General features: G+C 41.2%; 1 protein-coding gene across 1 annotated transcript in view; it reads left to right on the forward strand.

The window, feature by feature from the left end:
* Nucleotides 1-16,068: 16,068 nt before the first annotated feature.
* FOXK2 (forkhead box K2) overlaps nt 16,069-21,927 on the forward strand; it is a 46,506-nt gene continuing 40,647 nt past the window's right edge. The window contains exon 1 of the mRNA XM_042032694.1: nt 16,069-16,448. Within this exon, the coding sequence (XP_041888628.1) occupies nt 16,102-16,448 (347 nt within the window). The 5' untranslated portion in view covers nt 16,069-16,101. The remainder of the gene's footprint in view (nt 16,449-21,927) is intronic.

Genomic DNA, 21,927 nt, shown 5'->3' on the forward strand with positions numbered 1-21,927 from the left:
TTGTGTTATGTTATGAGTGGATTATTTCCCTGTTAGAGTCTGTACAGAGTTCTCTGAGGGGCAACAAAAAAGAACAAGCCAAAGTGCTCATGGTATTGCTCAAACTTAGTCAGAATTTAATAACTTTTTGTAGGTTATGTTAATGACTAAGTTCCTTACATTTTACTTAAAACTCAAGAGGGTTAAGATTGTAGTATTGCAGTGTCAGTTGCAGTGTCAAGTGTGCTTCCATCTGAATGTGTTTCTTGGAATGCTTTTCTTTGGGGAGCAAATTTAACATATCCCATATATTGGAAGGCATTTGTGCAGTTGATTGATGCCCTGAAAAATGATGGGTAAAAATGCTGGACTATAGATAGTGTTGTGTTGGTGCCTTCAAAAAAATGAGTAATTGAGATCAGCTACTCTGGTGCTTATCTAAATATCTTTTGTTATTGAATCATTTGATCTCTTGCTTTGGCTTTTGATACTACGAAAGCTGATATATGAGCTGATACATGATGCATCTTAATTATTTTCTTCTGTAACAGAAATGAAACAAGTGGAGTACTTTCAGTAACTGAAGTTCTACAGAACAGTGTTGGCAGTTCCAGATCTGTTTTGTAGTTACCAAGTATGAGTAATCCTGGAAAGGTTTTTAACTGAGAAGCTGAGGTTAGTACGGTTGTGTTCAGTGTATGGTTGTCAGAAGCACAGAAACTTCCAGTCTTCTGATTTTAACTTTTTTTTTTCTTTAACCACACACTTGCATAAGCTTTCAGGTCTTGATCTTACAGTATTCAAGCCAGCTGGGCTTTCCCACCAACTTACACTAGAACAGCCTCTCTGTGGGGAGAAATTCCCCTAATTAGGTCATTAGACTCTGCATTCAGTTTTTTAAATGAGCTACTTCACTGGCTGTAAGAAACTGCTCTTGCTCCTAAATATTGTATTGATGCTTTAGAGGTATCAAAATTCAGTGTTGCTTTTTGAACAATGGATTTTTCTCCAAATGTTGCACAGATAAATCATTAAACAAAAAAAAAGTTGAGAAGGTAGTTTTTTGAGACTTTCTCAAAATGAAAATGCTACTTCCTCTGTATTTGTGTTCTCTCTTTGTTCTGTACCTTTCAAATTTTTCTTTGACTACCAAACATTCATTCATGTAAATAACTCAGTTTGGCTCACAAAAGAAGTATGACTGGTGACACTTACTCTTACTGAAGTGTCTGTCACTGCTCTCAGATTTTCAATTGTCGGTGTCATTACAGTGAGGAGGGAAGAGGACTCAGCCTTCAGTTATATTTTCTTTCAAAGTCTACAAGATCAGAAGAATCTGCAATTGCAGTAGCAACTGCACCATATTCTCAGCCAGTTCAACCTCATTCTTGGGCCTTTTTGAATGCACACTGCAAATATTTATATTATTAAAGACTCACTGTTATGTGAGTGGACTGATACTGCCAGATTTGTTGAGTTGCACTCACTATGTAAATTACTGGTAGAATGATTATTCTTGTTCATAGTACTGGAATACAGTACAATTCATCCCTTACTAAGGTTTCCCCCAAACCTCCCATTAGACTGGCACTTCATGCTGAAGAAAAATCAAGAGAAACAGACTTTAAAAATTTCCTTTTGTAATGTTATAGTGTGACAGATTATATATTTGGGTTGCTATATGAGCATATGCTTTTGAATATCTGACTTCTGTAGAGCAGAATATTATCATTATTATTTTCCAGTAAAGTTAGCAGAATGGCGAATGGAAATTATTCTGAAACAAGATTCTTTCTTTCACCAAGAATATGATGAGCAGTGGCTCTGCTTTAGTCAAAGTGGCCAAGTACAGCTTTCAGCTCCTGTGGGTCTGTGGGAATTGTGGAACTTGACCATGTTCAGATGTCAGAACTAAACCCTTAAGAGTAACTTACCCCCTTATTCCAATGATACATTAAAAATGTACATTTAGGAGAATTACTTTCGGCAGAATCTTAAGTTGTGCTGTTGGCAATACTGAATACTTAGGGCATAAACCTGTAATGTTAAATGAGAAAATCTTCTGTAGAGATTTATAGTGAAAGGCAAATAGTAGCTATAAAAACACTGAATTTTGGTTTTGTTTTGTATTTGTAAAGTGGACTTACTGTGCCATTTGGTTTCCTGAGAACTGTGGATCTATCAAATCTTTTGAAATGTGAGCATTTACGTACATAAACTGGGAAACTTCCATCCAAATAATGACAGTTCTGTGTTGATCTTAAATTTCAAACCATTAGTTAAAGAATTGAAGTTACAATGCACTGGTTTTCATAGTACTAACTTAATCCTCCATTACTTTGCCTTTACAAGAAGCTATTTTCTAAAATCCAGTAATTACGGTTGTGCTCTTAGCTGACATATGTAGTATAGCATGAAAACTTCATGTGCCTTGCTGGGGAAAGGTAGTCTGGCCTGTTTTGTGATGTACTTTTGTAGTAAAAATCCTCTACAAAACAGAAGGAAAAATTGTTTAAAATAGCTCTCGCAGATTTCTTGGTGAAATAAGGAGTTGTGCAGATCATCACAGACACACTGGAGAGGGGAGTAGAACTGAGGTGAGATACTGGAATAGAGTACTTAAAAAAACTGTTTCAATGCCCTGTTTTCTTGCCATTTCCAATGGCTGTTTGATTCTTTGGCTCTTTTCTTACTCTGAATGCTTAAAAGTCTGTAAAGCTTGATCAGACAGTCAAGAGGAATGCTGCACCGAGGCACATTATTTAAGAATATGATGGGGGTGCAGGAACCTGGTTTTATTCTGAATTCTTCAGGCTTAGTAGATCACCATGGGTTTTATCATGTGGTAAAATTGAAATAAATTTGAAATACAACTTTTATAAGCCGTGATCATTTGTCTGATTTAGTAGTATGAAATACTATCATTGGTGTGAATATGCTTGTTATTACTTTTGCAAGAGGCTTTCATGTCCTGTACTTGCTAGTGAGGAGTCTTTTGGGCTTCTAAATCAAGACACTCAAACAAGTTTCAGCTGTGTGTCATGTTAAGCATGTTCTGATGAGTCACTGCTGAAAATACTGATCAGTGGATGGCAGGAAGGAGAATGCATCAAAGAAGGAATTCCAGAGGTGGGAGAAGTGGAGTTCCAGTTTGAGATATGTAAATGAGATGTGGATCAGAGAGGAACGGTGAACCTGAGTGTTGTTTGTGGTTTGAGTGGTTACTTGTGTCAGGACAAGCCTGCTTCCTCGCTTTTCCCTTGTCTCAGCAGAAGCAATTAATTTCATTTATAATTCCAGAGAGATTCCTCACCACTATAGCACTCAGAGCCCTGGAAGTGAGGATTGTGGTTTCCCAGTGCTGAGAATTCAACAGATAAATTGGACACTTCTGAGATCAGGTAGAGCTTGATAAGGGTGAGAAGTTACATCTTCACCACCTCACGTAGGTCACAGAGCAATACTTTTTTCTGTAGTTCTTGTGTATAAGTGTAAAACTGATGTGTACTTAAGATGCCAAAATCAGTCTGCTCTGCTCAGTGCTGTTTGTAATTGTGCTCTGTATGCAGTGTTGAGCGTAGCTGTATCCAGAGACTGCCCAGGGTATCTAGAAATAGAGAGGGCAAGTGTTTGTGTGTGCATGTCTGTACACACACTGTCCCACTCTCCAGTTTATTTTATGAAATCTTAAACTAACATGGATTGAAAGGGACCTCTGAAGGTCATCTCATCTACCCTGCTCCAAGCAAGGCTGACTTCAGGTTTGGATCAGGTTACTCAGAGCCTTGGCCTTCTGAGAACCTGGATATTTATAGAATTTTGAAATGTTGTTTCATAAAACATAGGATCCAGAATGGTTTAATTTTGCATTGCTGTTTTCCATGTTTCTTTTTCACTCTTATTGTAGTAGTCAAACTCCTGATCCATGGCTTTTAAGATATGCGACCTGACAGTATGGGAACCCTTAAAATACACTCACGTGGGCAACTTAATAATACAGCTACAGACAATTTCTGATTTGAATAGCTTTGTATGTGCTAGGTAACAGTGTGTGCACGTGGAGATATTTTAAGACCTTTCTTTCTCTGGCTTTAAGGGAGGATATATGGTCTGAAGTGAGATGACCACAGGCACCGTGTTAAGTAGTCTTTTTTATGTGATTACTGTTGTGTGAGGTGTTTGTTGACATTTCCTGTCTGTAGTAGCAAAAATACTTCAGTAAGTGTGTATGCAGTAGGTAGAGACAGTGAAAAATCAGGGTCTCTCGTATGGACATATGTTGCTATTTAATTTAGTTACACTGGCTCTTTGGCTTCAATCAGGTTAAGTGAAAAACTGCATATGCTTTCCCAGAAAAATGTTGGGTTTAGATATTTTAAATCTAACTAAAGAAGTAATTGTTTTTTCAAGATAGGCTATTCTTTTCTGAAGTAAGTGTGTATTCCTGTTCTTTATCTCCACATCCTTGGAATATCTGTTAAATTTCATCCTTGCTCTTCTGGTTTCTCTGCACAAATTTCTTTCCCCTGCTATGTGCTCCTTCTTGGTTGGTCAGCCTTGGTGCAGATTAGAAGACATTTCAGCAGAAGAATTTCATCAGTGTTTGTAAGCTTTGTTAATAATAATTTCAAAGCCGTTTTTGACTTGACCTATTTTTCAGATGAACACAGTAACACTAAGACAAGAAGTGCTATCTTCAATGGCAAAAATAAAATCCTAGTGTAGTAGGATTTTTTGGAATTTAAAAAATCCATCATAGGATAAACTTGACCTGGCTTTGAGTATGGTACAATAGTGTTTAGCTTGTGATTCAGCTGTTGATCTGGGATGACTTAAACTGAGTCTCTACAGAGCAGCTCTGATAATTCTTGTGCTGGTTTAAGTCCCAAATTAGATAAAACTACTTGGGGATAATAGAGTTCAACATATTTAATATATCCCAGTGACTTGTCTTTTCTTTTCCAGAAGGGCAGATGAAAGTACAGGTTGCAGCAGATAATTCTCATAGGTGAAAGTGATTCTTGTCTGTAACATCCTGATTCGGTGTGTTATGTGGGCTTACAGCTATGAGCTTGAACAAAAATACCTCACCAGGTTGTGCTTTGGTTGTGAACTTTGCTATAAATTAAGACAGCTGCAGATGTGTTTGTGAACGTGTAGAAAAAATAACTGTTCCTGTAATTCATGTAGCTGTTGTCTCCCTATATCTAAAATAGTCCTAACTCAGCAATTTTTAAAAGTCTGGTCATAAGGTAAAGATTTGCATAACTTTATTTCAAGATTGATGAATTATAAATAAATATAGGAAATGCAGGAATAAGGTATTTTTTCTTCTTTTTTCGGATAGTTTCCAAAAGCCATAGCCAGAAGAGGATCTCTAATGGAAGTCTGGAAATGCTCTAGTGAATGTGCACAGTGCAGGGCTGCCAGGCTGTTCAGGGTAACGGTGGCTCTGGGGTGGAGCAGGAGCCCTGGGCTCGAGTTCCAGCTCCCACAGCTGCTGCTGGTCTCCCCTTTTCCTTTCCCAATTTCCCCATCACCTCTGACAGCACTGCACTTTGTGAGTCCCTGTGGTAACCTGGAGACAGGAACTCACCTAAATACACCCTCAGAAGGGTGGTGTCTTTTTGGATTTTTTTTGTTGTTGTTGTTTTTTTAATTCCTGTCATGGCTTTCATGTGGTTTGTTCTCACTCACACCAGGGAGATGCTGTGAGGGTGGGAACCAGTGGCAAGCCCAGGAAATGACATTACCACTGCAAGCTTGGGATTGAACTGTTGGCTGAACATTGATTTGTGATGTGAAACACATTTTCACCTTGTAGTCATGTATAAAAGCACTGAGGAAAAAGCTGATCTAGCTATTTAAATTATTATGTCAAGTTATTCTGGGATCTTAGGCAAATAATACCTATTTTTGGTGACAAATTTAAAGCCTATTGAGCATTAGAAATAGGATATTAAGGGTTTAACTTAAAATTATGAGCTTCCAGAATGCTGATTTTAAGAACTTTTTTCTTCATTTGCCTATTCTGTCTCATCCCTTCCTAAGAAAAAAAAAAAACCCAACAAAACACAACCATAAACAGGTGTTAAGAGGAAAAAAAAAAGTTTATGAGGATACTTAGTAGATGTTTTAAATTCACTTGTTTCAAATTTTGATTACTCTTTCATATCAGATCTTTGTGGTGTAAAATGGCAAAGGTGAATTCCAAACTGCAGGGCAGTATTGATATATTTAATGGTGAGGTGACACCAAGCATTCTCAAAGAGGGTGAGTTTTTGTTTAAAAATCTGTAATGGGAATTGGAAGGAAAAAATATAATTAGGTACATATATGTTTCTCTTAGGATGTCCAGTGATCGCCTCCTTTCCTGCTTACATCCATCCTAATCTTGGTTTATTCAGTTACAGCTGTGAGTGATGTTTTTCTTCCCCTCTTGTGTACTAAAACCCTGCCTCTGCAATTACTGCAACTCTTTTATTGGGAAAAATAGCCTTTCAGTCTTTTCTTACAAAGGAAGAAAATTAATGGAGTGAGATTTTCAGCTGCATTTACATGTTTGGGTTTGTGTAAAGACCGAACAGAATCACAGGTGTCTGATTTTCAAAAAAAGTTGGTAAACTGAATGAAAAATGTTATCTGTGGAAGAAATTGAAGACTGTTACTGGTGTTAATTATAGGAAGCATGTTCTTACCTGTATTTGCTTTTTTCTTTAATTAAAATGGAACACAAATCAAAGAATGAGAGTGCATAAATCATGTGGCATTACAGAAACACATTTTGTTGTACAAGGGCTATTAGAATAAGAGATTTTTAAAGCCTCTGAGGTAGTGTGCTACCAGTTGCTGTACTTGGGGTGTTGTCATTGTTGTCATGTTGACACAAACTCAATTCATAATGCTGCCTTCAAAGCTTGGCCAACCTGAGAAATTTCTTTGAAATTAAGATGCCTTTTTATTGAGCGACATTTTTCTTAAAAGCTGTAGAAAATAAAACACACGAAAAGGTCAGGCCCAAAGGTCAGGCAGGAAGACCATCACTGGCCCCAAACCTGAGAATAAAATCATTTCTGGAGAGCTCTGTACCAGTATGTGACAAGAAATGCATTGAATGATGTGTCACAGATCAGTTTGCAGAATTGTGCTTACATGAAGAATCAGTTTGATTCCTGCAAATAACTTCTTACTCAGTGTTTTCTGGGGAGGGAAAAACACAGCCTTATTAAGTAAAATAAAGGCAATTTGAGTGGAAAGTGCCATTCGGGATGTGATGGGGGGAAATACAAATAGTCCCTTGAAACTGATTAGTAGAAGGGTAAAAATTCATTAGAATCTTGGAGCCTGCCAACACACTAATTAATTAAGCTGTTGAGTTGCTGGTTTGTATTGGCTGAGCTTCTCAAGTCATCCCCAGCACTGACCAGCCCCAGGGCAGTGACAGTGGCCTGCAGGGCAGGGCTTGTGTAGCTGCTCTACTTACAGACAGGTTCTAAATTTAATAGTGTTTTGCAAATATGTTTTGAGTTAGAAACTTTAATGGTGATGTGTGAAAGTTGACTGATTTTAAGCTTGTGTCCTCGGGAGAATGGGCAATGTGTATGTGAGCTGCAACCTCCTAATATTTCAATTCTACTTCTACTCACAGTTTCTGATTTTGTTTATATCTAAGAATCCTGATAGAAAGTGGCTGGATTTTATCTGCAAAGCTTTTGTTCTTGGTAAGTTTCAGGTGACATAAACAGCTTGTGATAAGTCAAAAAAGTCCTGTAGTCCTGTAGCTGATGCTGTGGAATATGCTCTGCTGTGTAGATGATGCATGTTGCTGTTTTTCTCTAATGCTGCATCCTCAGAAGAGCTTTAAGTGCATTTTAAAATTACTATTTATTATAGTCTGTATATTTATTACACATATAGAAATGCTTCTCTTCATGTTAGCTTTCCATGATTTCTACTGAGCAAAATTTGTTCTTCTATTGCTTTGGGGTTTTTTTTCTGAGCCACATGTTCAGGGGAGGTTTTGGTTGGACATTAGGAAAAGATTCTTCCTGCAGATGTCAGGAGACTGTCGGGCACTGAACAGGTTTCCCAGGGAATGGGCACAGCCCCAAGGCTGCCAGAGCTCCAGGACCATTTGGACAATGCTCTCGGGGATGCACAGGGTGGGATTGTTGGGGTCTCCTGGGCAGGGCCAGAAGTTGGATTTTGATGATCCCTGTGGGTCTCTTCCAACTGAGGATATTCTGTGATTCGTTGTCCCAGTTTTGCACCTCAGTCAGTGATTTAATAACAGGCAGTGAGGAACTGTATGTTGCTGACTGTAGTAACTGTAAAAATTACAAGCAAATTGTTCCACATGCCTCTTCTGTTCAGTTTTGTCACGACCCAAACAGGCAGTTCCCATGGCAGCAGGCATGCCCCACAGAATGCACTGGAATAGATGGCACTTGGGAACACTGGTGAGAAACTTTGGATCCTCTTCACGAGGAAGTTGTTTATTTGGTGGTTGGAATACAGTCTATTGCATCATTCCTTTTCTAGACTGAAATGAAAATAGAATATCATCTTAAATTAACCACAGGCTAATTCAATTAGCAAAATAAACTGAGGTGAAGGAGATGGGCTTTGAAGAACCCAAGTCCTCAGCAGAGAGATTTATTCCTCTGTTGAACATCTGTCAGTAATTACTGTCTCTGAGCGTCAGTGGCTTCTGGTCACAGACTCTTTCTGGCTGTTCCTCACACAACCCTTTGGTGGCCTTTGACTGATGAGACTCTGCTTCATTTTTCTGCTCCTGATTGAGGTATTGTAGTGCCTGTGTGTTGGTATTCTGAATATCCACTGAAGGGAACTGTTTTCCTTGTGTGTGGTTCCATTTTCCCCAGGGGATTCACCTTTACAGTGGTTACTATGCATCACCCAGGTGAACATGTAGACATAAGTGACATCTTTCTGCCTCAATATTCTATATTTGCAGTAGATATAAATTGGTTTTCATTGATTTTTCTTCTCTTTTCTCCCTGTGTCTGAAGGACTTTGGTATTGATATTTGGGCAATTTTTTTTTTTTAAAGGTAATCTCAAACCTGTCTGTGCTGTCAATTTTGTATTGCAAGGCATGTTAACATGAGTCTGAATCTTGAAAAGACTCTTGTCTGTCCTGTCAGAAATGTTTGTGTTCTCCCCTCACCCTTCTGGAGGTTGCTTGAACACATTGTGATTTGCACAGGACTCAAACATAATCTGTCCAGCACAGCATTTGTTCGGGTTTTTTTTCCTAAATCATTTTAAACAGCTATTTGTCGTTCTAGTGTTCCCCTCCCAGAAAGAAGTCGATAGTGTGATTTTCTCTCTCTCTTCTATCAAAACTTAAAATGCTTTATGTTTTGAAGATAAGGTGTAAACTTAAGGAAATTTCATAGTAAAAGCAATTAAATATGACAACCATTCTGAATATTTTGGGATTTATTAGAAAAATGAGAAAATCTATTGGGCCAAACCTGAGACTGACTGTACTTCAGTATCTTGTTTCTGTTTTCAGGAAGGACATTCTCAAGCAGCTCCATCTTATGTCAGTGTTACAAATGCAGTTGTGCAAGACTGATTCTTGGTAGATTTTGTATAAATGGAGAACAGAGGTTGGTTCTTGTGTTGGAGGATTCCTAACAGGGATGGAAAATGTCATATTTTAAGTTGTTCAGCCTTTGGCTACACATTAAAAATACCAATGCTAAATACTTTATATGGATGTGAAAAGCAGTGCTGCTGTCATCATATTCCTTACAGGATCTTTGTGTGCTTTGAATTCAGCCAGTTTCCTTATAGGCATCTTACACTATCTGTTTATGGAACATGAGGTTGTTCTCACAGTGCTTTTGCCTTATTACATTATTTCAATAACATTTGTCTCTAGTGAAAACAATTGCAATTTCTTAACCTTTGTGTAATAGTTTTTCATACCTCAGTATCTCAGTAACTCTCTTCTGAAGTTTGCTTTGTTCTGCAGTTATCCTGTTGGACAGAGTAAGAAATATTTCAAAGACAGACATAAAGAAAATTATGTCTTATCTTTTCACTGTTCCTTTCTTTTTGGCTTTCTGTTGGCCAAGGAAAAGGCATTGGTTTTAAAACAAAGAAACCAAAACCAAACTGATTTTGGTAAAAGCTTCATTTCTCTCACCCTGAAATGAGATTTCAATTAGAAGGCTATGTTATGAAAAGAATATTTTAAAGCCTGTTTTTCTTATTGGTTCTTGTTAGTTTACACTTGGTACTGGTTTTGATGTGCCTTTGGTTATCTGTTTCATGTAGTTAATTCACATCTCTATGATTCCTGTCTGGTTTTGGTTAATGTAAATCATTTATTCGTTGGCCTGCCCTATCTTACACTCTCCACTTCTTCTGACCAGCTTTTTTCTGCCAACCAAACTACAACTCCTATTCCTGTTTTTGTAGACCCATGCTATATGTGCCAGGTGTCAGCTGCAGTCACCTCCTTCAGATGCCTGAAACATCTCTGCCAGATAAGCTGGACCTTGGCAACTCACTCTCCTGCTTTTCTTTTTATTTTTTGCAACACTTAGTTTGTTTATGATACCATATCATAAAGGTATGTGATGTCAGGGTGCTAAAAGGAGACTGAAAAAAAATCAGCTCAAGATTAAGGAAGAGTAAAAATTCCGTTGTGGTGAATAGACTCGATGAATCCTAGTGGGGCTGTTCCTCTAAAATAGAAGTGCCAGCCATTCTTAGTTTTTGTGGGAAATTACATCATTTTATTCAAAACCATACAGCTGGGTATGCATAGAAAATATTCTACACAATCTGAGCTCTCAAGGAATTAAGGAGCCACAAAGATGCTGTTCATGACAATGTCGCAGGACTGACCTATTCTGACAGCAGAAGTAGGAAAGGTGTTAGTTTGGTCTCAGGTGTGTTTTGACAGAGGCTAACAAGTGTTTACTTAAAACAGAATTGCTCTACATTTCTTGATCCAGCAAAGAGATGGGATGAACATACCATGGCAGAAAAAAGGCAAAAGAACTTGGAGGAAATTCTTACAGTAGAATTGTGGGTCATAACTCACAGCAGTTAGTAATGATCAACATTACATCCAGTGAGTGCTGCACTGATGAGATTTGGTCTTATTATGCTTCAGGTCTTCATTGTGTAGAACTCTTGGTTAGAAATGGGTAACAAACCTTCAATGCTTTTGTATAATCAGGTCTAATTTTAAGCATTAAATAGAAGCATGAGGATTAATTGACTATTTCTTTGGCAAAGGTCTTCATCATGCAAGACTGGATTGCAAGGCAAGGGGGGGTTTGCATTTCCAGTTAACAGACGCTGCTGCTGTGGCTTCTAAAAATCATTTTGTGGTTTTGGGATGCAAAGTTCCTCTCTGAGTGATTACCCGGGAGAGTGGAACAGATGCTCTCTGTTCAAGACATTTGAGTTTTCATTGTCTCACAACACATGGAGGCTTTGAGACTGTGGCTTTATCCTTTTGGTCACTCATGAAGTTACTCTGTTCCAGCGTGGCTGAGTCAACTACCCACCTCCTCAAACTGCTTGAGGTCAGTTATATAATTGCTCTTTGCAGATAAGAATTAATTAGCCTGATTATTTTTCATAGTTTTTGGATGGGTTCCCCACCTGGAGAGGAGCAATTCCTCTGTGTCAGTGACTGATTGCTGAGCCAGAAGCTTTCTGCCTTGCACTTGTAAGAAATGCTGACTGGTTCTTTGGGTTGTGTTAGGAAGCAGGCAGCCTGTGGTTAGAATGCACAGGATAATAAAGCATTTCTACAAATGAGCTGGCCAGCCCAGTGAGCTGCTGGGTGGCTTTGGCTTGTGCAGTGCTCCTTTTCCCTTCTCTCTGAGATCGATAGCATGTTAACAAGTGGCAGGTCAGGTAGCTGTGTTTGCCCTCCTCCTTGTTCCTCCTACAAAAAGTGCGTTCTTCTGGATGTCTTAGGTTTTTTTAGAGTATTGCACTTTACAGCTGTATTGCTTAAAGAGATCTGAAAGTCATCCATAAAGGAAAAAATGCTAACATTTGAGGCATAGCTGTTTATTTTCTCCTGTTAATACTAAAGTCACTTCAGGAACTGGCTGGGTGTACCTGGGGAGCTTCCCATCATCCTGACCATTTGCTGTTTTCAATATTTTGCAGTAATTACACAGTGCTTTTTTAACACTTTCCCCTTGACCAAAATGCATTTGTGAGAAAATTACTAAGTCACAGCACGAGTCCTGCTAAGTTTTACACACGTCGTTAAATTTAAGCATGTGAAGAGCTCCAGGACAGTTACCAGGATTGCTCAAAAATGTGGCTGTGGGTTTGAGGCTGTGTTGGAGGAAGCTGTTACTGCCTACAAGGGTCTTCTCACCTCGGGAATGGAAAAAAAAATGTGCTTGTCAGGTGCAGGGATATTAATGTGGGAAATCTTTCTTCATTCAGTTGTGTAGGGTCTGGTATTTGAAGGGTTTATTTTGTTACATCACACGTGAATGTTACTGAGGTGGTTCTGCCAATTAACTTTGTAGGATTTTGTTTAATAAAAATCAAGTCTCACTGGAAGCCTGGGACACTTGCTGTAATAAAACGATTATGGATAGCTCCTGATGGCTTTTAAAAGCTGTTTAATTGCTGGTTGTGTCAAAGTAAGCAATTAGGGTCACTTAATCTACTTGATTATTCATCATATTCCTCTAGTAGTGTTCTGTGCTTGGGATCTGTGAAAAAGTGCATCTTGAGAAGCTGCTGCACTCATTCATAGCCCTCAGTACAGGGCACATGTAATAAGAAAACCCAAGAAGGAAAACTTCGTTCTATGACAGTGCTAGCCCCACCACAATCAGTGGCAACTGAATGCCCTTGTGTTGCTACAGCAGGAGCTTCAAGGAAAAATGAAAAAGTGTAAAAATTTGTAGTCATTTAAAGGAAGGTTGGTCAAGTCAAGCAGTATTAATGGATTAGATCTTAGATGGTACTTGCACATTTCTGTTAAACTCAGGCCAGATTGTTTTAAGGTTAGATGGTGCAGATAAGGTCTCCGGTTCTTCATTTTTGTGATGCAGTCAGATGCTGCTGCATAATATGATGTGGGCTGGATAACACTGCGTTACTTGGCATGAAGCAGAAGAATGTAAGAAGTGCTTTGAGAGCTTGTTTAGTGTCAGTGGCAATTGCAGAGGTTCGTTGGGATGATTAAATGATTAAATTTTGGTCAGTAGCTTTGTTCTGTCCTGGATAGTTAAGGCAGACGTAAGGCAGACAGAGAAAAAGGCCTTTTGATTTTAGTCAACTGGCAGGGGAGAAAAAAGTGTGAAATAGGATGTGTCTCCAGTGCAGCTCTGACATCAGGGCCAGGTTTGTTCATCGAGTGGATTTTTGGGGAACCCAGACACTCAGAACAGCACTGGAGAATGATGTGTAAGTGTGAGCTGTTTACCACATGTACCTGCTCTGATTCCTGCTCTGTGCAGCAGGGACCACACCTGCACGTGGGCAGGTCGGAGTGACCTGTACCTGTGCTGTTGTGATCACAAAGAAAGTGACTAAATCTGTACCAATTTAGAAAAACATGGGCAGAAAGATCTCAGCCCCCCTCTTGAAATGAATGGAGCTTCCGACAATGGGATCTGGTGTTTGCTCTGCAGTGCTGGTCATGCAAAAGCAAACAGACCTTCTACTGGTGTTCAGTTCCTTTTCACAGAGCAGCTTAGTGATGGTGGGACCCTTGAAAAGAAATTTCAGTGCAGACAGATTGCAAAACTTCAGCATTCCGTGTCAATGGCTGTGTTCTCTGTGCTGTTCTGTATGAACAGGACAGGAATTGTATCAGCTGTGTGAATTCAGTACTGCATGTTATTAATGAATTAATACAAATTAAGAAAGCTGATTCACATAACAGAAAATGTTAAAGTAGCAGCAGTGCCTTTAACTTCTGCAAACTGAGCAACCATAAGGGTGGTGAAAAGTGCTGCTGGCCTGATGGAAATTCACCTGGCTGCTCTCCCGTTCTGCTGGTTTTCTCTCTCTGCAGGCATGGGGTGTGTTGGGAGATGGAAATCCATGGGTAATTCCAGCCAGCAGGGCCCTCAGGATCCCAGACCAATTGTTAGCAAAGCAGGCACAACATTTCTGTAGCCAGCAGAGCCAAGGGATAAAAACAAGCTGAGAATCAGGGAGTCATAACTGGCTCTCTGATGCTCCACGTTTTCTGTGCCAAACATATGTTGGTATAGAAGAAAGTCTGATTCTAAATACCAAAGTGTGGGCAAGATTTCACTAAAGTTTTCTGTAAAAGAAACCAAAGCTCTAAACTGTTGCTATATTTTACTGCATCTGCTGTGCATATGAGATTGTATAAATGGACTGAACCAGTATGGAATTATGTTGTAGCTGCCTGTAAGAAGTGCTGACACAATCCTAAGGGTAAAACTAAGGTTTGCCATCACTTTGCAGGTAGCAGGTACGGTGTTCTGTTCCTAAGCATTCACAAAATAGTTCTACAGTTGAAGGTCTGTTGACTCAGATGTGCAAACCCAAAAGTTTCAATTTCAACTTTACTGCTGGATGTTTGTTAGCAGGTTGACTGGTTTTTGTCCGAAGTGTAAAAATGTTTAATGTCTTCTGAATTCACAGAATGGTTTGGGTTGGAAGGCTCCTTGAAGCACATCTCATTCCCACCCCCTGCCATGGGCAGGGACACCTTCCACCAGACCAGGCTGCTGGAAGCCCCGTCCAACCTGGCCTTGAATACATCCAGAGATGGGGCAGCCACAGCTTCTCTGGGCAATTATTTTTATTAATAAGTAACAGTGAGCTTCAGTCCTGTAAAAAATGCAAATAAACAACAGCACAACCCTGTTCTCAGCAAACCATGGTGAGGTTATGGAGCTGTTACAGTGACACGTTTGCAGTGCTTATGTTGATATATAGGCACAAATACATTTTAGCACCCTCTTTGCAGTTTATAGCCAAGAGTGTTTAACTATTTACTTTTCAGTTTTGACAGTCCCTGTAACAATGAGTATTTGGATCAGGTAAAACATTTTCATTGCAGATGCTGTATTTGACAAACTGTGTACAATTAATGCCATCTTTTTGGTAGCCTGTGACATTTTCAAGTCAAACCCAGTGCTGTGGACTCTCGCTTAGTGTTTCCATGCTGTTACCTGTGCCATCCCCTCCTGCGTGCTGTGCCCTTGGAGCAGTGACACTCAGCACTCGGCTGTCTGGGTGTTCGTGTCAGGTCACTCGCTCACTTCTTGTGCCCTAGCTCCTCTGAGAAAACTGGGACTGAGCCGAGCTGTGTGCACAAATACAGCCTGGCTTACCTGGAACTTGTACATTTGAAGCGCTAAACCGATTTTCCATGGATGTTACAAAACTCTGACAATGGGGAGTTACCTTTGGCTTTAACCTGACCCTCAAAAGGCTGTCAGATGTGTATGAGGGATCAAACTTACAGTTTTATCTTGATTTTTTATTATTATTTGTTAATATTATGGTATTTTGAGGCTAAATTGGAGCAGTTACCCAGCACTCTCGTAGTGGCTCTTGCTCACTCTCTAGCACTATTTGTCTACTAGTATTTAATTCATTCTCGATTCTTCCCCCTCTCCCCCCCGCCCGCTGCAGTTCCTAAGGGCGCTGCTGGCGGAGGGCAGGTGCGGGGCCCGGGTCCCCGCGGGCGGCTGCCAGCGGCCTTGCGCAGGTGGCCGAGAGGGAGGGAAGGGAGTGCGGGGGGCGATGGCCGGCAGGGGCGGCTGTCCGGGGGCCAGCTCCGCGCTTTCCCTTCTCTCCCAGCCGGCGGCCGGGAGGTGCTGCTGGGGGAGCTCCGCCCCCCTCCCCGCGCGCGGCTCCGCTCCGCGTTTTCCGGGCCGCGCCCCTGCGCTCGTGCGCCGATCCTCGGACGTGCGGGGCCGGCGCCGCTCGCCATTGGCCGCGCCGCCGTAGCCCCATGGGCGTGCGGGCCGCGCATTGGCCCCGCGCGCTGTCAGTCACCGCGGGGCTGCGTCAGGGCCGGGTACGCGGCCCCGTTCCCTGCTGTGTGCGGGGCCGGCGCGGGGCCGGTGCGGGCGGGGCCGCGCCTCGCTCGTCCCTCGCTAAGATGGCGGCGGCGGCGGCGGCGGCCGCGGCCGTGGCGCGGCTCGAGGGCCGGGAGTTCGAGTACCTCATGAAGAAGCGCTCGGTGACCATCGGCCGTAACTCGTCGCAGGGCTCGGTGGACGTGAGCATGGGCCACTCCAGCTTCATCTCCCGCCGCCACCTCGAGATCTTCACCGCCGCGCCCCCGCCGCCGCCGGCCGGCGCGGACGGGCCGCCGCCCCCGCCGCAGGGGGACCCCTCGGGCGGAGCGGGGGGCGACTTCTACCTGCGCTGCCTCGGCAAGAACGGCGTGTTCGTGGACGGCGTGTTCCAGCGGCGCGGGGCGCCGCCGCTGCAGCTGCCGCGAGTGTGAGTACGCGGGGCCGGCGCTCCGGGGCCCGCCGGAGGCCGCGGGTGCACATGGCGTGTGACAGGCGGGAGCGGGCCCGTCCTGCCCGCGCCTCCTCCGGCACCGCCCGGCACCGCCGCCGTGCCCTCCGCCGTGTCCTTCCCCCGCACGCCCGCCCCGCCGCAGCCCCGCACGGAGCGCCCGGTGCGGGCTGGAGCGGCCCCGGCGCTGGCGAACAGAACCGGGTACACCCCGGGTCCTGTTTACGGGTGTCAGAGGAAACCAGCCGGGCGGTTCTTCACGGGTCTGGGGGTGTCTGGGTTGAGGATTAGCGCTGGGGGAATCCTGTAGCCCCCTCGGTGCTTTGGCAGAACTGGGGGGTTGTTCTCCCTCGGTGCTCTGGGGGTTGTTCGGGTTTTGGTGGTAGTTTCTGCTGCTTTGCCTAATTTTAACGTTTATTCTTACGGGTAAACGGAATCATCCACGTGAAATGCTTCTGCTGGCCTTAGCGTTTTAAAATGTTTTCGTTACGTGACAACAAATGTTTTAAGAGGTTTTAAACGGTAATACATTCCTTTGCCATTACCAAACATTAACTGTCTGTGCAAAATGATTTTCTAGGGCAATACGTGAGGCCTGCCCACGACATTTAAGGATGTGTTGAACTGTAAATAAATGATCTGTGCTCTGAGGAGTCACATGTAGGAAAAGTGAAAGTGTTTTGGTTTAGTGTATTTTAGCTGCCTTGACTAAGAAATACTTAAAACGTTACGAGTGCTGTACCTTTATAAAGCACATACTATCAGTGACACAGCCTTAATGCCCTAGGAGCTTTTAAACTGTGTTTAGGACATTGATGCTGTATATTTTCTGCTGTGTCTGCCTAATGTTAGTTTTCCCACCTGGTTTCTGTGTGAAAATCAAATTGTCTTACCTTGCTGCTTTCTAGGAAATGCTCATTCTGAAGGGCTTTAACAGTGCCAGTGTGTGTAGAGAGTTGTATAATCCTGAATATAGTCGGAGGACTTGTTTGACCTTTAGCTGTCACTTCTATTTTTGCTTTCTTTTTTTAATGTTAATAATTATTTGGCATGTGGTTATATGAAATGTAGATCAAATACTTTTTTTCTTTGTAAGTACTATGGTATAATATACTAATTGTAAGCACAATTGTACATGATCTGTGTTGATTTCAAACATTCTACAATTAGTTGGAGTAATTGAGTCAGTAACATTCTGTTAAATGCTTAAGACCTGAGGAAAAAAGAAGTACTTCTTCTTCATGCTGTCCACTGATTTGTAATTTATTCTAGTTCTTTCCATCAGTGTCGCTTTTCAAGTGGAAAGAAGATTCAGAAGGATTTTTTGTCTCACTTTTTTATTGAACAGTGATGAAAAGTTGTGTGTAGTTAAAATTTCTTCACCAGTGAACGTGAGTGGTGGTGGTGCAGGAACTGGCATTTGCTCGAGTCGGGCTGTGTTCAGAGGTGACACCATTCCTTGGGCTGTGCATACACAGCCTTCAGTTTGCAGTGAGCTGGTGGAAATGGTTATGTCCTGGTTACAAATTGTAGGTGTGTTTACTAGCCATCCTGGCTAGTAAATAAAAGGTGCCCCTGGCCCGGGGCTGGAGTCACCATGCAGGGGGGTGAGCACCACCTCGGAGGGCAGGAAGAGTCTACAGTGTCAGAGTTACATTGATGATTAAGAGCAAATGCTACTTTGTTGCTTTTGTAAAAATAAACCTGTTTCTAAAACACAAGTCTTACTGGGGTTGAATGGGGAAATAGTAGTTTCATTATTTGCAAAGCTTTTTTTTTTTTTAAACAGTAGTCTTCAGGCAAATTCAAAGTACTGTCTGTTCCTAGGAAGTCCTTACTGTGAATTGCTGATGGTTAATATTGTTTGTAGTCCTGTTCTTGAGTTTTGTTGTAGATTTAACTGGTCACACTGAAGGTGGTCTCCTGGATTTTAAGAATCAAGCTTACTTACTTCAGTATAATGTAAACATTAATTAACAGTTGAAATGTCGTGGGAAAGCGAGTAGTTTTGGTGTGAGCTCAAGATTGATGATTGCCAGCCTCCAGCTCAAGTAATCACCAGATCTATTTTTGTTGTTGTTTAATCCTACTCTGTTGCCAGTAATAAATATGCTTTGCCTATGACTACACAATCATCGGAAATTTTAATGGCAGGTGAAGTTTCAAAAACTCAGGGTGGCCTGTTCCTTCTGTTTGTTTTTAAGTGATCCTGCAAACCAAGAATGGAGGGTCCATCTCTGTTTTGTCTATTTAATAGTGACTTACAAAGGTGCCAAGTACAAAACTCTTACAGACTTGAAATGTCTTATTTACTTGTCACTAACAATTGTATGTAGTTCAAATGTCCTTGGGTCTTTTTTTTTTTTTTTGTTTCAGCACAGTGTTTAAGTATGACTGCATTAATAATGTTGCTGAACTCCCTGGTTTTGGAAGGAAAAAACAGAAATACACCTTGGTAGTCTCCTGCAAAACACACATTTTAAACATCTGGGGAAATTAAATTATTAATGTTAGAGTATACACTTACCTGTAATAAAGGCATATTTTTTCTACAGATAGAAATGTCATGAAACATGGAATTACTGTGCATTAAGATAAGTGTTCTGGTTGCTATTTTTAATGCTTCCCTGGAAGCCTCACTGGCAATTCAAATGTTGAAGTTATCAAGCAGGAGGTAATAGCAGTGGGAAGTGTGTTTTTGTTTTTGCAGTTCTTGACAGACTCCCATCCCTACTTGTGTATGTACAAACCAGCTGTCATCTTATGAGATGAATCAAGTGGGGGTGGGGAGAAAAGAGCCATTTTTGAGTGTGTCCAGCAAGGAGCTCTCCTGTCAATGTCATGGCACACGTGGGATGAAAGAGGTTTCAGAGGCTCCTGCTCAAGACACCCAGATCAAAGCAGTGCAATTATTCTTCTGCAACTACCGTTGAGATGCACAGGCTGTCCCTCTCCGGTTCGTAAAGTTCATGTTTTTTAATTGGTTTCCTTTGCTGCTTGTGGAATTTCTCCTGCCTTCAGTGAAAGCATTGATTGGATATATTGCTAGGTAAATCATAACATCAATATTTGCTTTTGAGGTACTTGGCTGGAAAAATACCTTTTGTGCTGTGCAGAGCAGCGCTTGTTGCTGGAGCTGTTGTGTACAGCTTTTGGAGAGGCAGGATTCCAGACAGATGTAACTGATACAGCTGGAAAAACAGACAGACTTCTGGGTACAACTTTGCTCTGAAGGAGTGCTTTTGTTTTGTTTTGATTTTGGGGTTTCTTGGATGTGCTTTGTGTATTGGCCTTTGAATTCACAGAAATCCTGACATCTTGGGCTTGACTGTTCTGGGGCAGTGTCTTACTCATTTTGACAAACCCGTAGATTTTGTGTTTTAGTCACCACTTTTGGTTTTGCTTTTCTGGAAGCAGATTTGTGATTCATAAACAAGATACCATGAACATAGGAACAGCGTTTTTAAGTCAGAGCAGAGATGCATTTAGTCCATGACCTGCCTTCAGGAGTGGCCAGTAGCAGATGCCCAGGAAGGAGCATAAAAATGGATTAAGACAAATGGTTGTGTTTCCCTTGGTTTTTGTTTTGGATCCAAAGTCAGAGTTTAAGTCTTGTTGAGTTAAAATAATTTACTGCTTGCATTTTTTCGCTCCTTTTTTTTAGTTGTTGAGTTTGGGTAAACCTTTTCTATCTGCAGTGTCTTTGGGTAGTGAATTCTGCAATGTAATTGGAGCCCGTGTTGGGAAAAATATCTCTTTTTGCTGAGTTTTTTGAACCTGACGCCTGGTAATTTCATTTGATCCAACTGAAGCTCTTTTATAGTAAGAGACAGTAAATAACTCTCCCATTCTGTCATTCATTCTGCAGACTTCTTTACGTTACTAAGTGTGGGTGCTCTTACAGTAAATGACATCAAGTGCATTTTACTTTAGCGTAACGTTTACTGACTAATCCTAAGTCAAGCCTATATAGCTGAGAACTATAATTTTATTTGTTGGTATTCTCTTGCTTTTCCTCCTCGTAATGCAGAGGGCTGAACCAATAGTTTTAGTTTGGTCTTGTAGTCTGGAGCTACGGACTGGGGTTATTGCTGCCTTTAAGCAGTAGAAGTTTTCCTGCTGATGAAAGTTGGTCGATTCTGAACAAGCATCAAATGTATCTATTCCCTGAGTAAATTCTTTGGAAAAGTTAATTATGTTCAGTGTAAACTGCCCAGGAAACTGTGCAACAGATTGTAAAGAGCCTCAAATTTATCAGTGCACTTTCTTCTGTCATCTAATTGCAGTTATTTAAATTATGTGCGAAGTTGTGATGTCTGTTGTTGGAGCTGTGACTGCACATGTGCTCCATGGAAATTTCTCACTGGAAACATCTGCAGTTTGGCTTCACAGTGGAGGTGAAAGGATCATAACACTTCTTTGGGTAGTGTTCCTTGGTAGCTGAGGAAGAATGTGCATTGCTTGGTTTTGGATTATGGTTTATGTTCTAAAGGTTTTCTTATGAATAGAACAGTTAGATACTTTGAGCAATCAAAAAACCACATTTTTCAAGGAATTTGTGTTAATATATTCTTGCAGTCTGTACTTACAGAGTGTTGTAAGTCCCTCAGGCCATGTGGGCACCTGCTTTCTCCCTTCCTTGACACCACTCTTGACAGAGACAGTGGCTCGTGAGGGCGACAGCTGCCCGAAATGTTCAGGAAACCTCGTGCTTGATTTGTGTTCAGAGGTGTATTTTGGAGCTCCATACCGGCTGTATTAAAACTATCTATTACAAATTACCTCAGAGCATAAAACTAGGGAACATTGGACTTGGCTGTGACTTGACAGAATCAGACTCCAGAAACTTTTATTTACTGTCTCTGGCAGACACTGATCCTGTGCCATAGTGACTAATAAGGTCAACAGGGCTGTGTTTATAGGTGGGTTTTTGGCTACTTTAAAGTAGGATTTGCAAATGTCAAGCTCAGTAGAAGTAGTGTTCTCACTTAAGCAGATCTGATTGAAAAGGAGCGTGGGAGGACGAAGGTAGAGCACATATGATTTGAAATGAAAATAGAGATGAGCGGGAAGTTTCTATAGTAATAATTTGTTTTACAGTTGTTTCTGTCATCTCTTTTTTTTTCATATTTGCCTCTCAATTACGCACACCTTCTGAGTGATTTCTTTTGTTGTTGTTAATAAAGCAGTGTTGCAAATTGTCAGACACCAATCAGGTGATTGAGGTAAAGCTTAAACAGTTTATATTTGGATTAATTCACATGCGATATGATTTTTCTGTTGATATGATTGATATGTATATGAAATGTCCTTACCCAATTCTACAGTTTTAGTGATCTTACAAATGTTCTTACATCTGTAGTTAGCTACAGGAGTAGGTACATTCTTTGTGTAGTTTTATGAAATACTACAAACTGGAAAATCATCTTTGTAGTTCTTTATCGTCTGTAAAGTTCCA

Source organism: Corvus kubaryi, unplaced genomic scaffold (assembly GCF_017639235.1).
Source record: "Corvus kubaryi isolate FWS band 111438036 unplaced genomic scaffold, C.kubaryi_AGA036_p1.0 37353, whole genome shotgun sequence".
Lineage (NCBI taxonomy): Eukaryota > Metazoa > Chordata > Aves > Passeriformes > Corvidae > Corvus > Corvus kubaryi.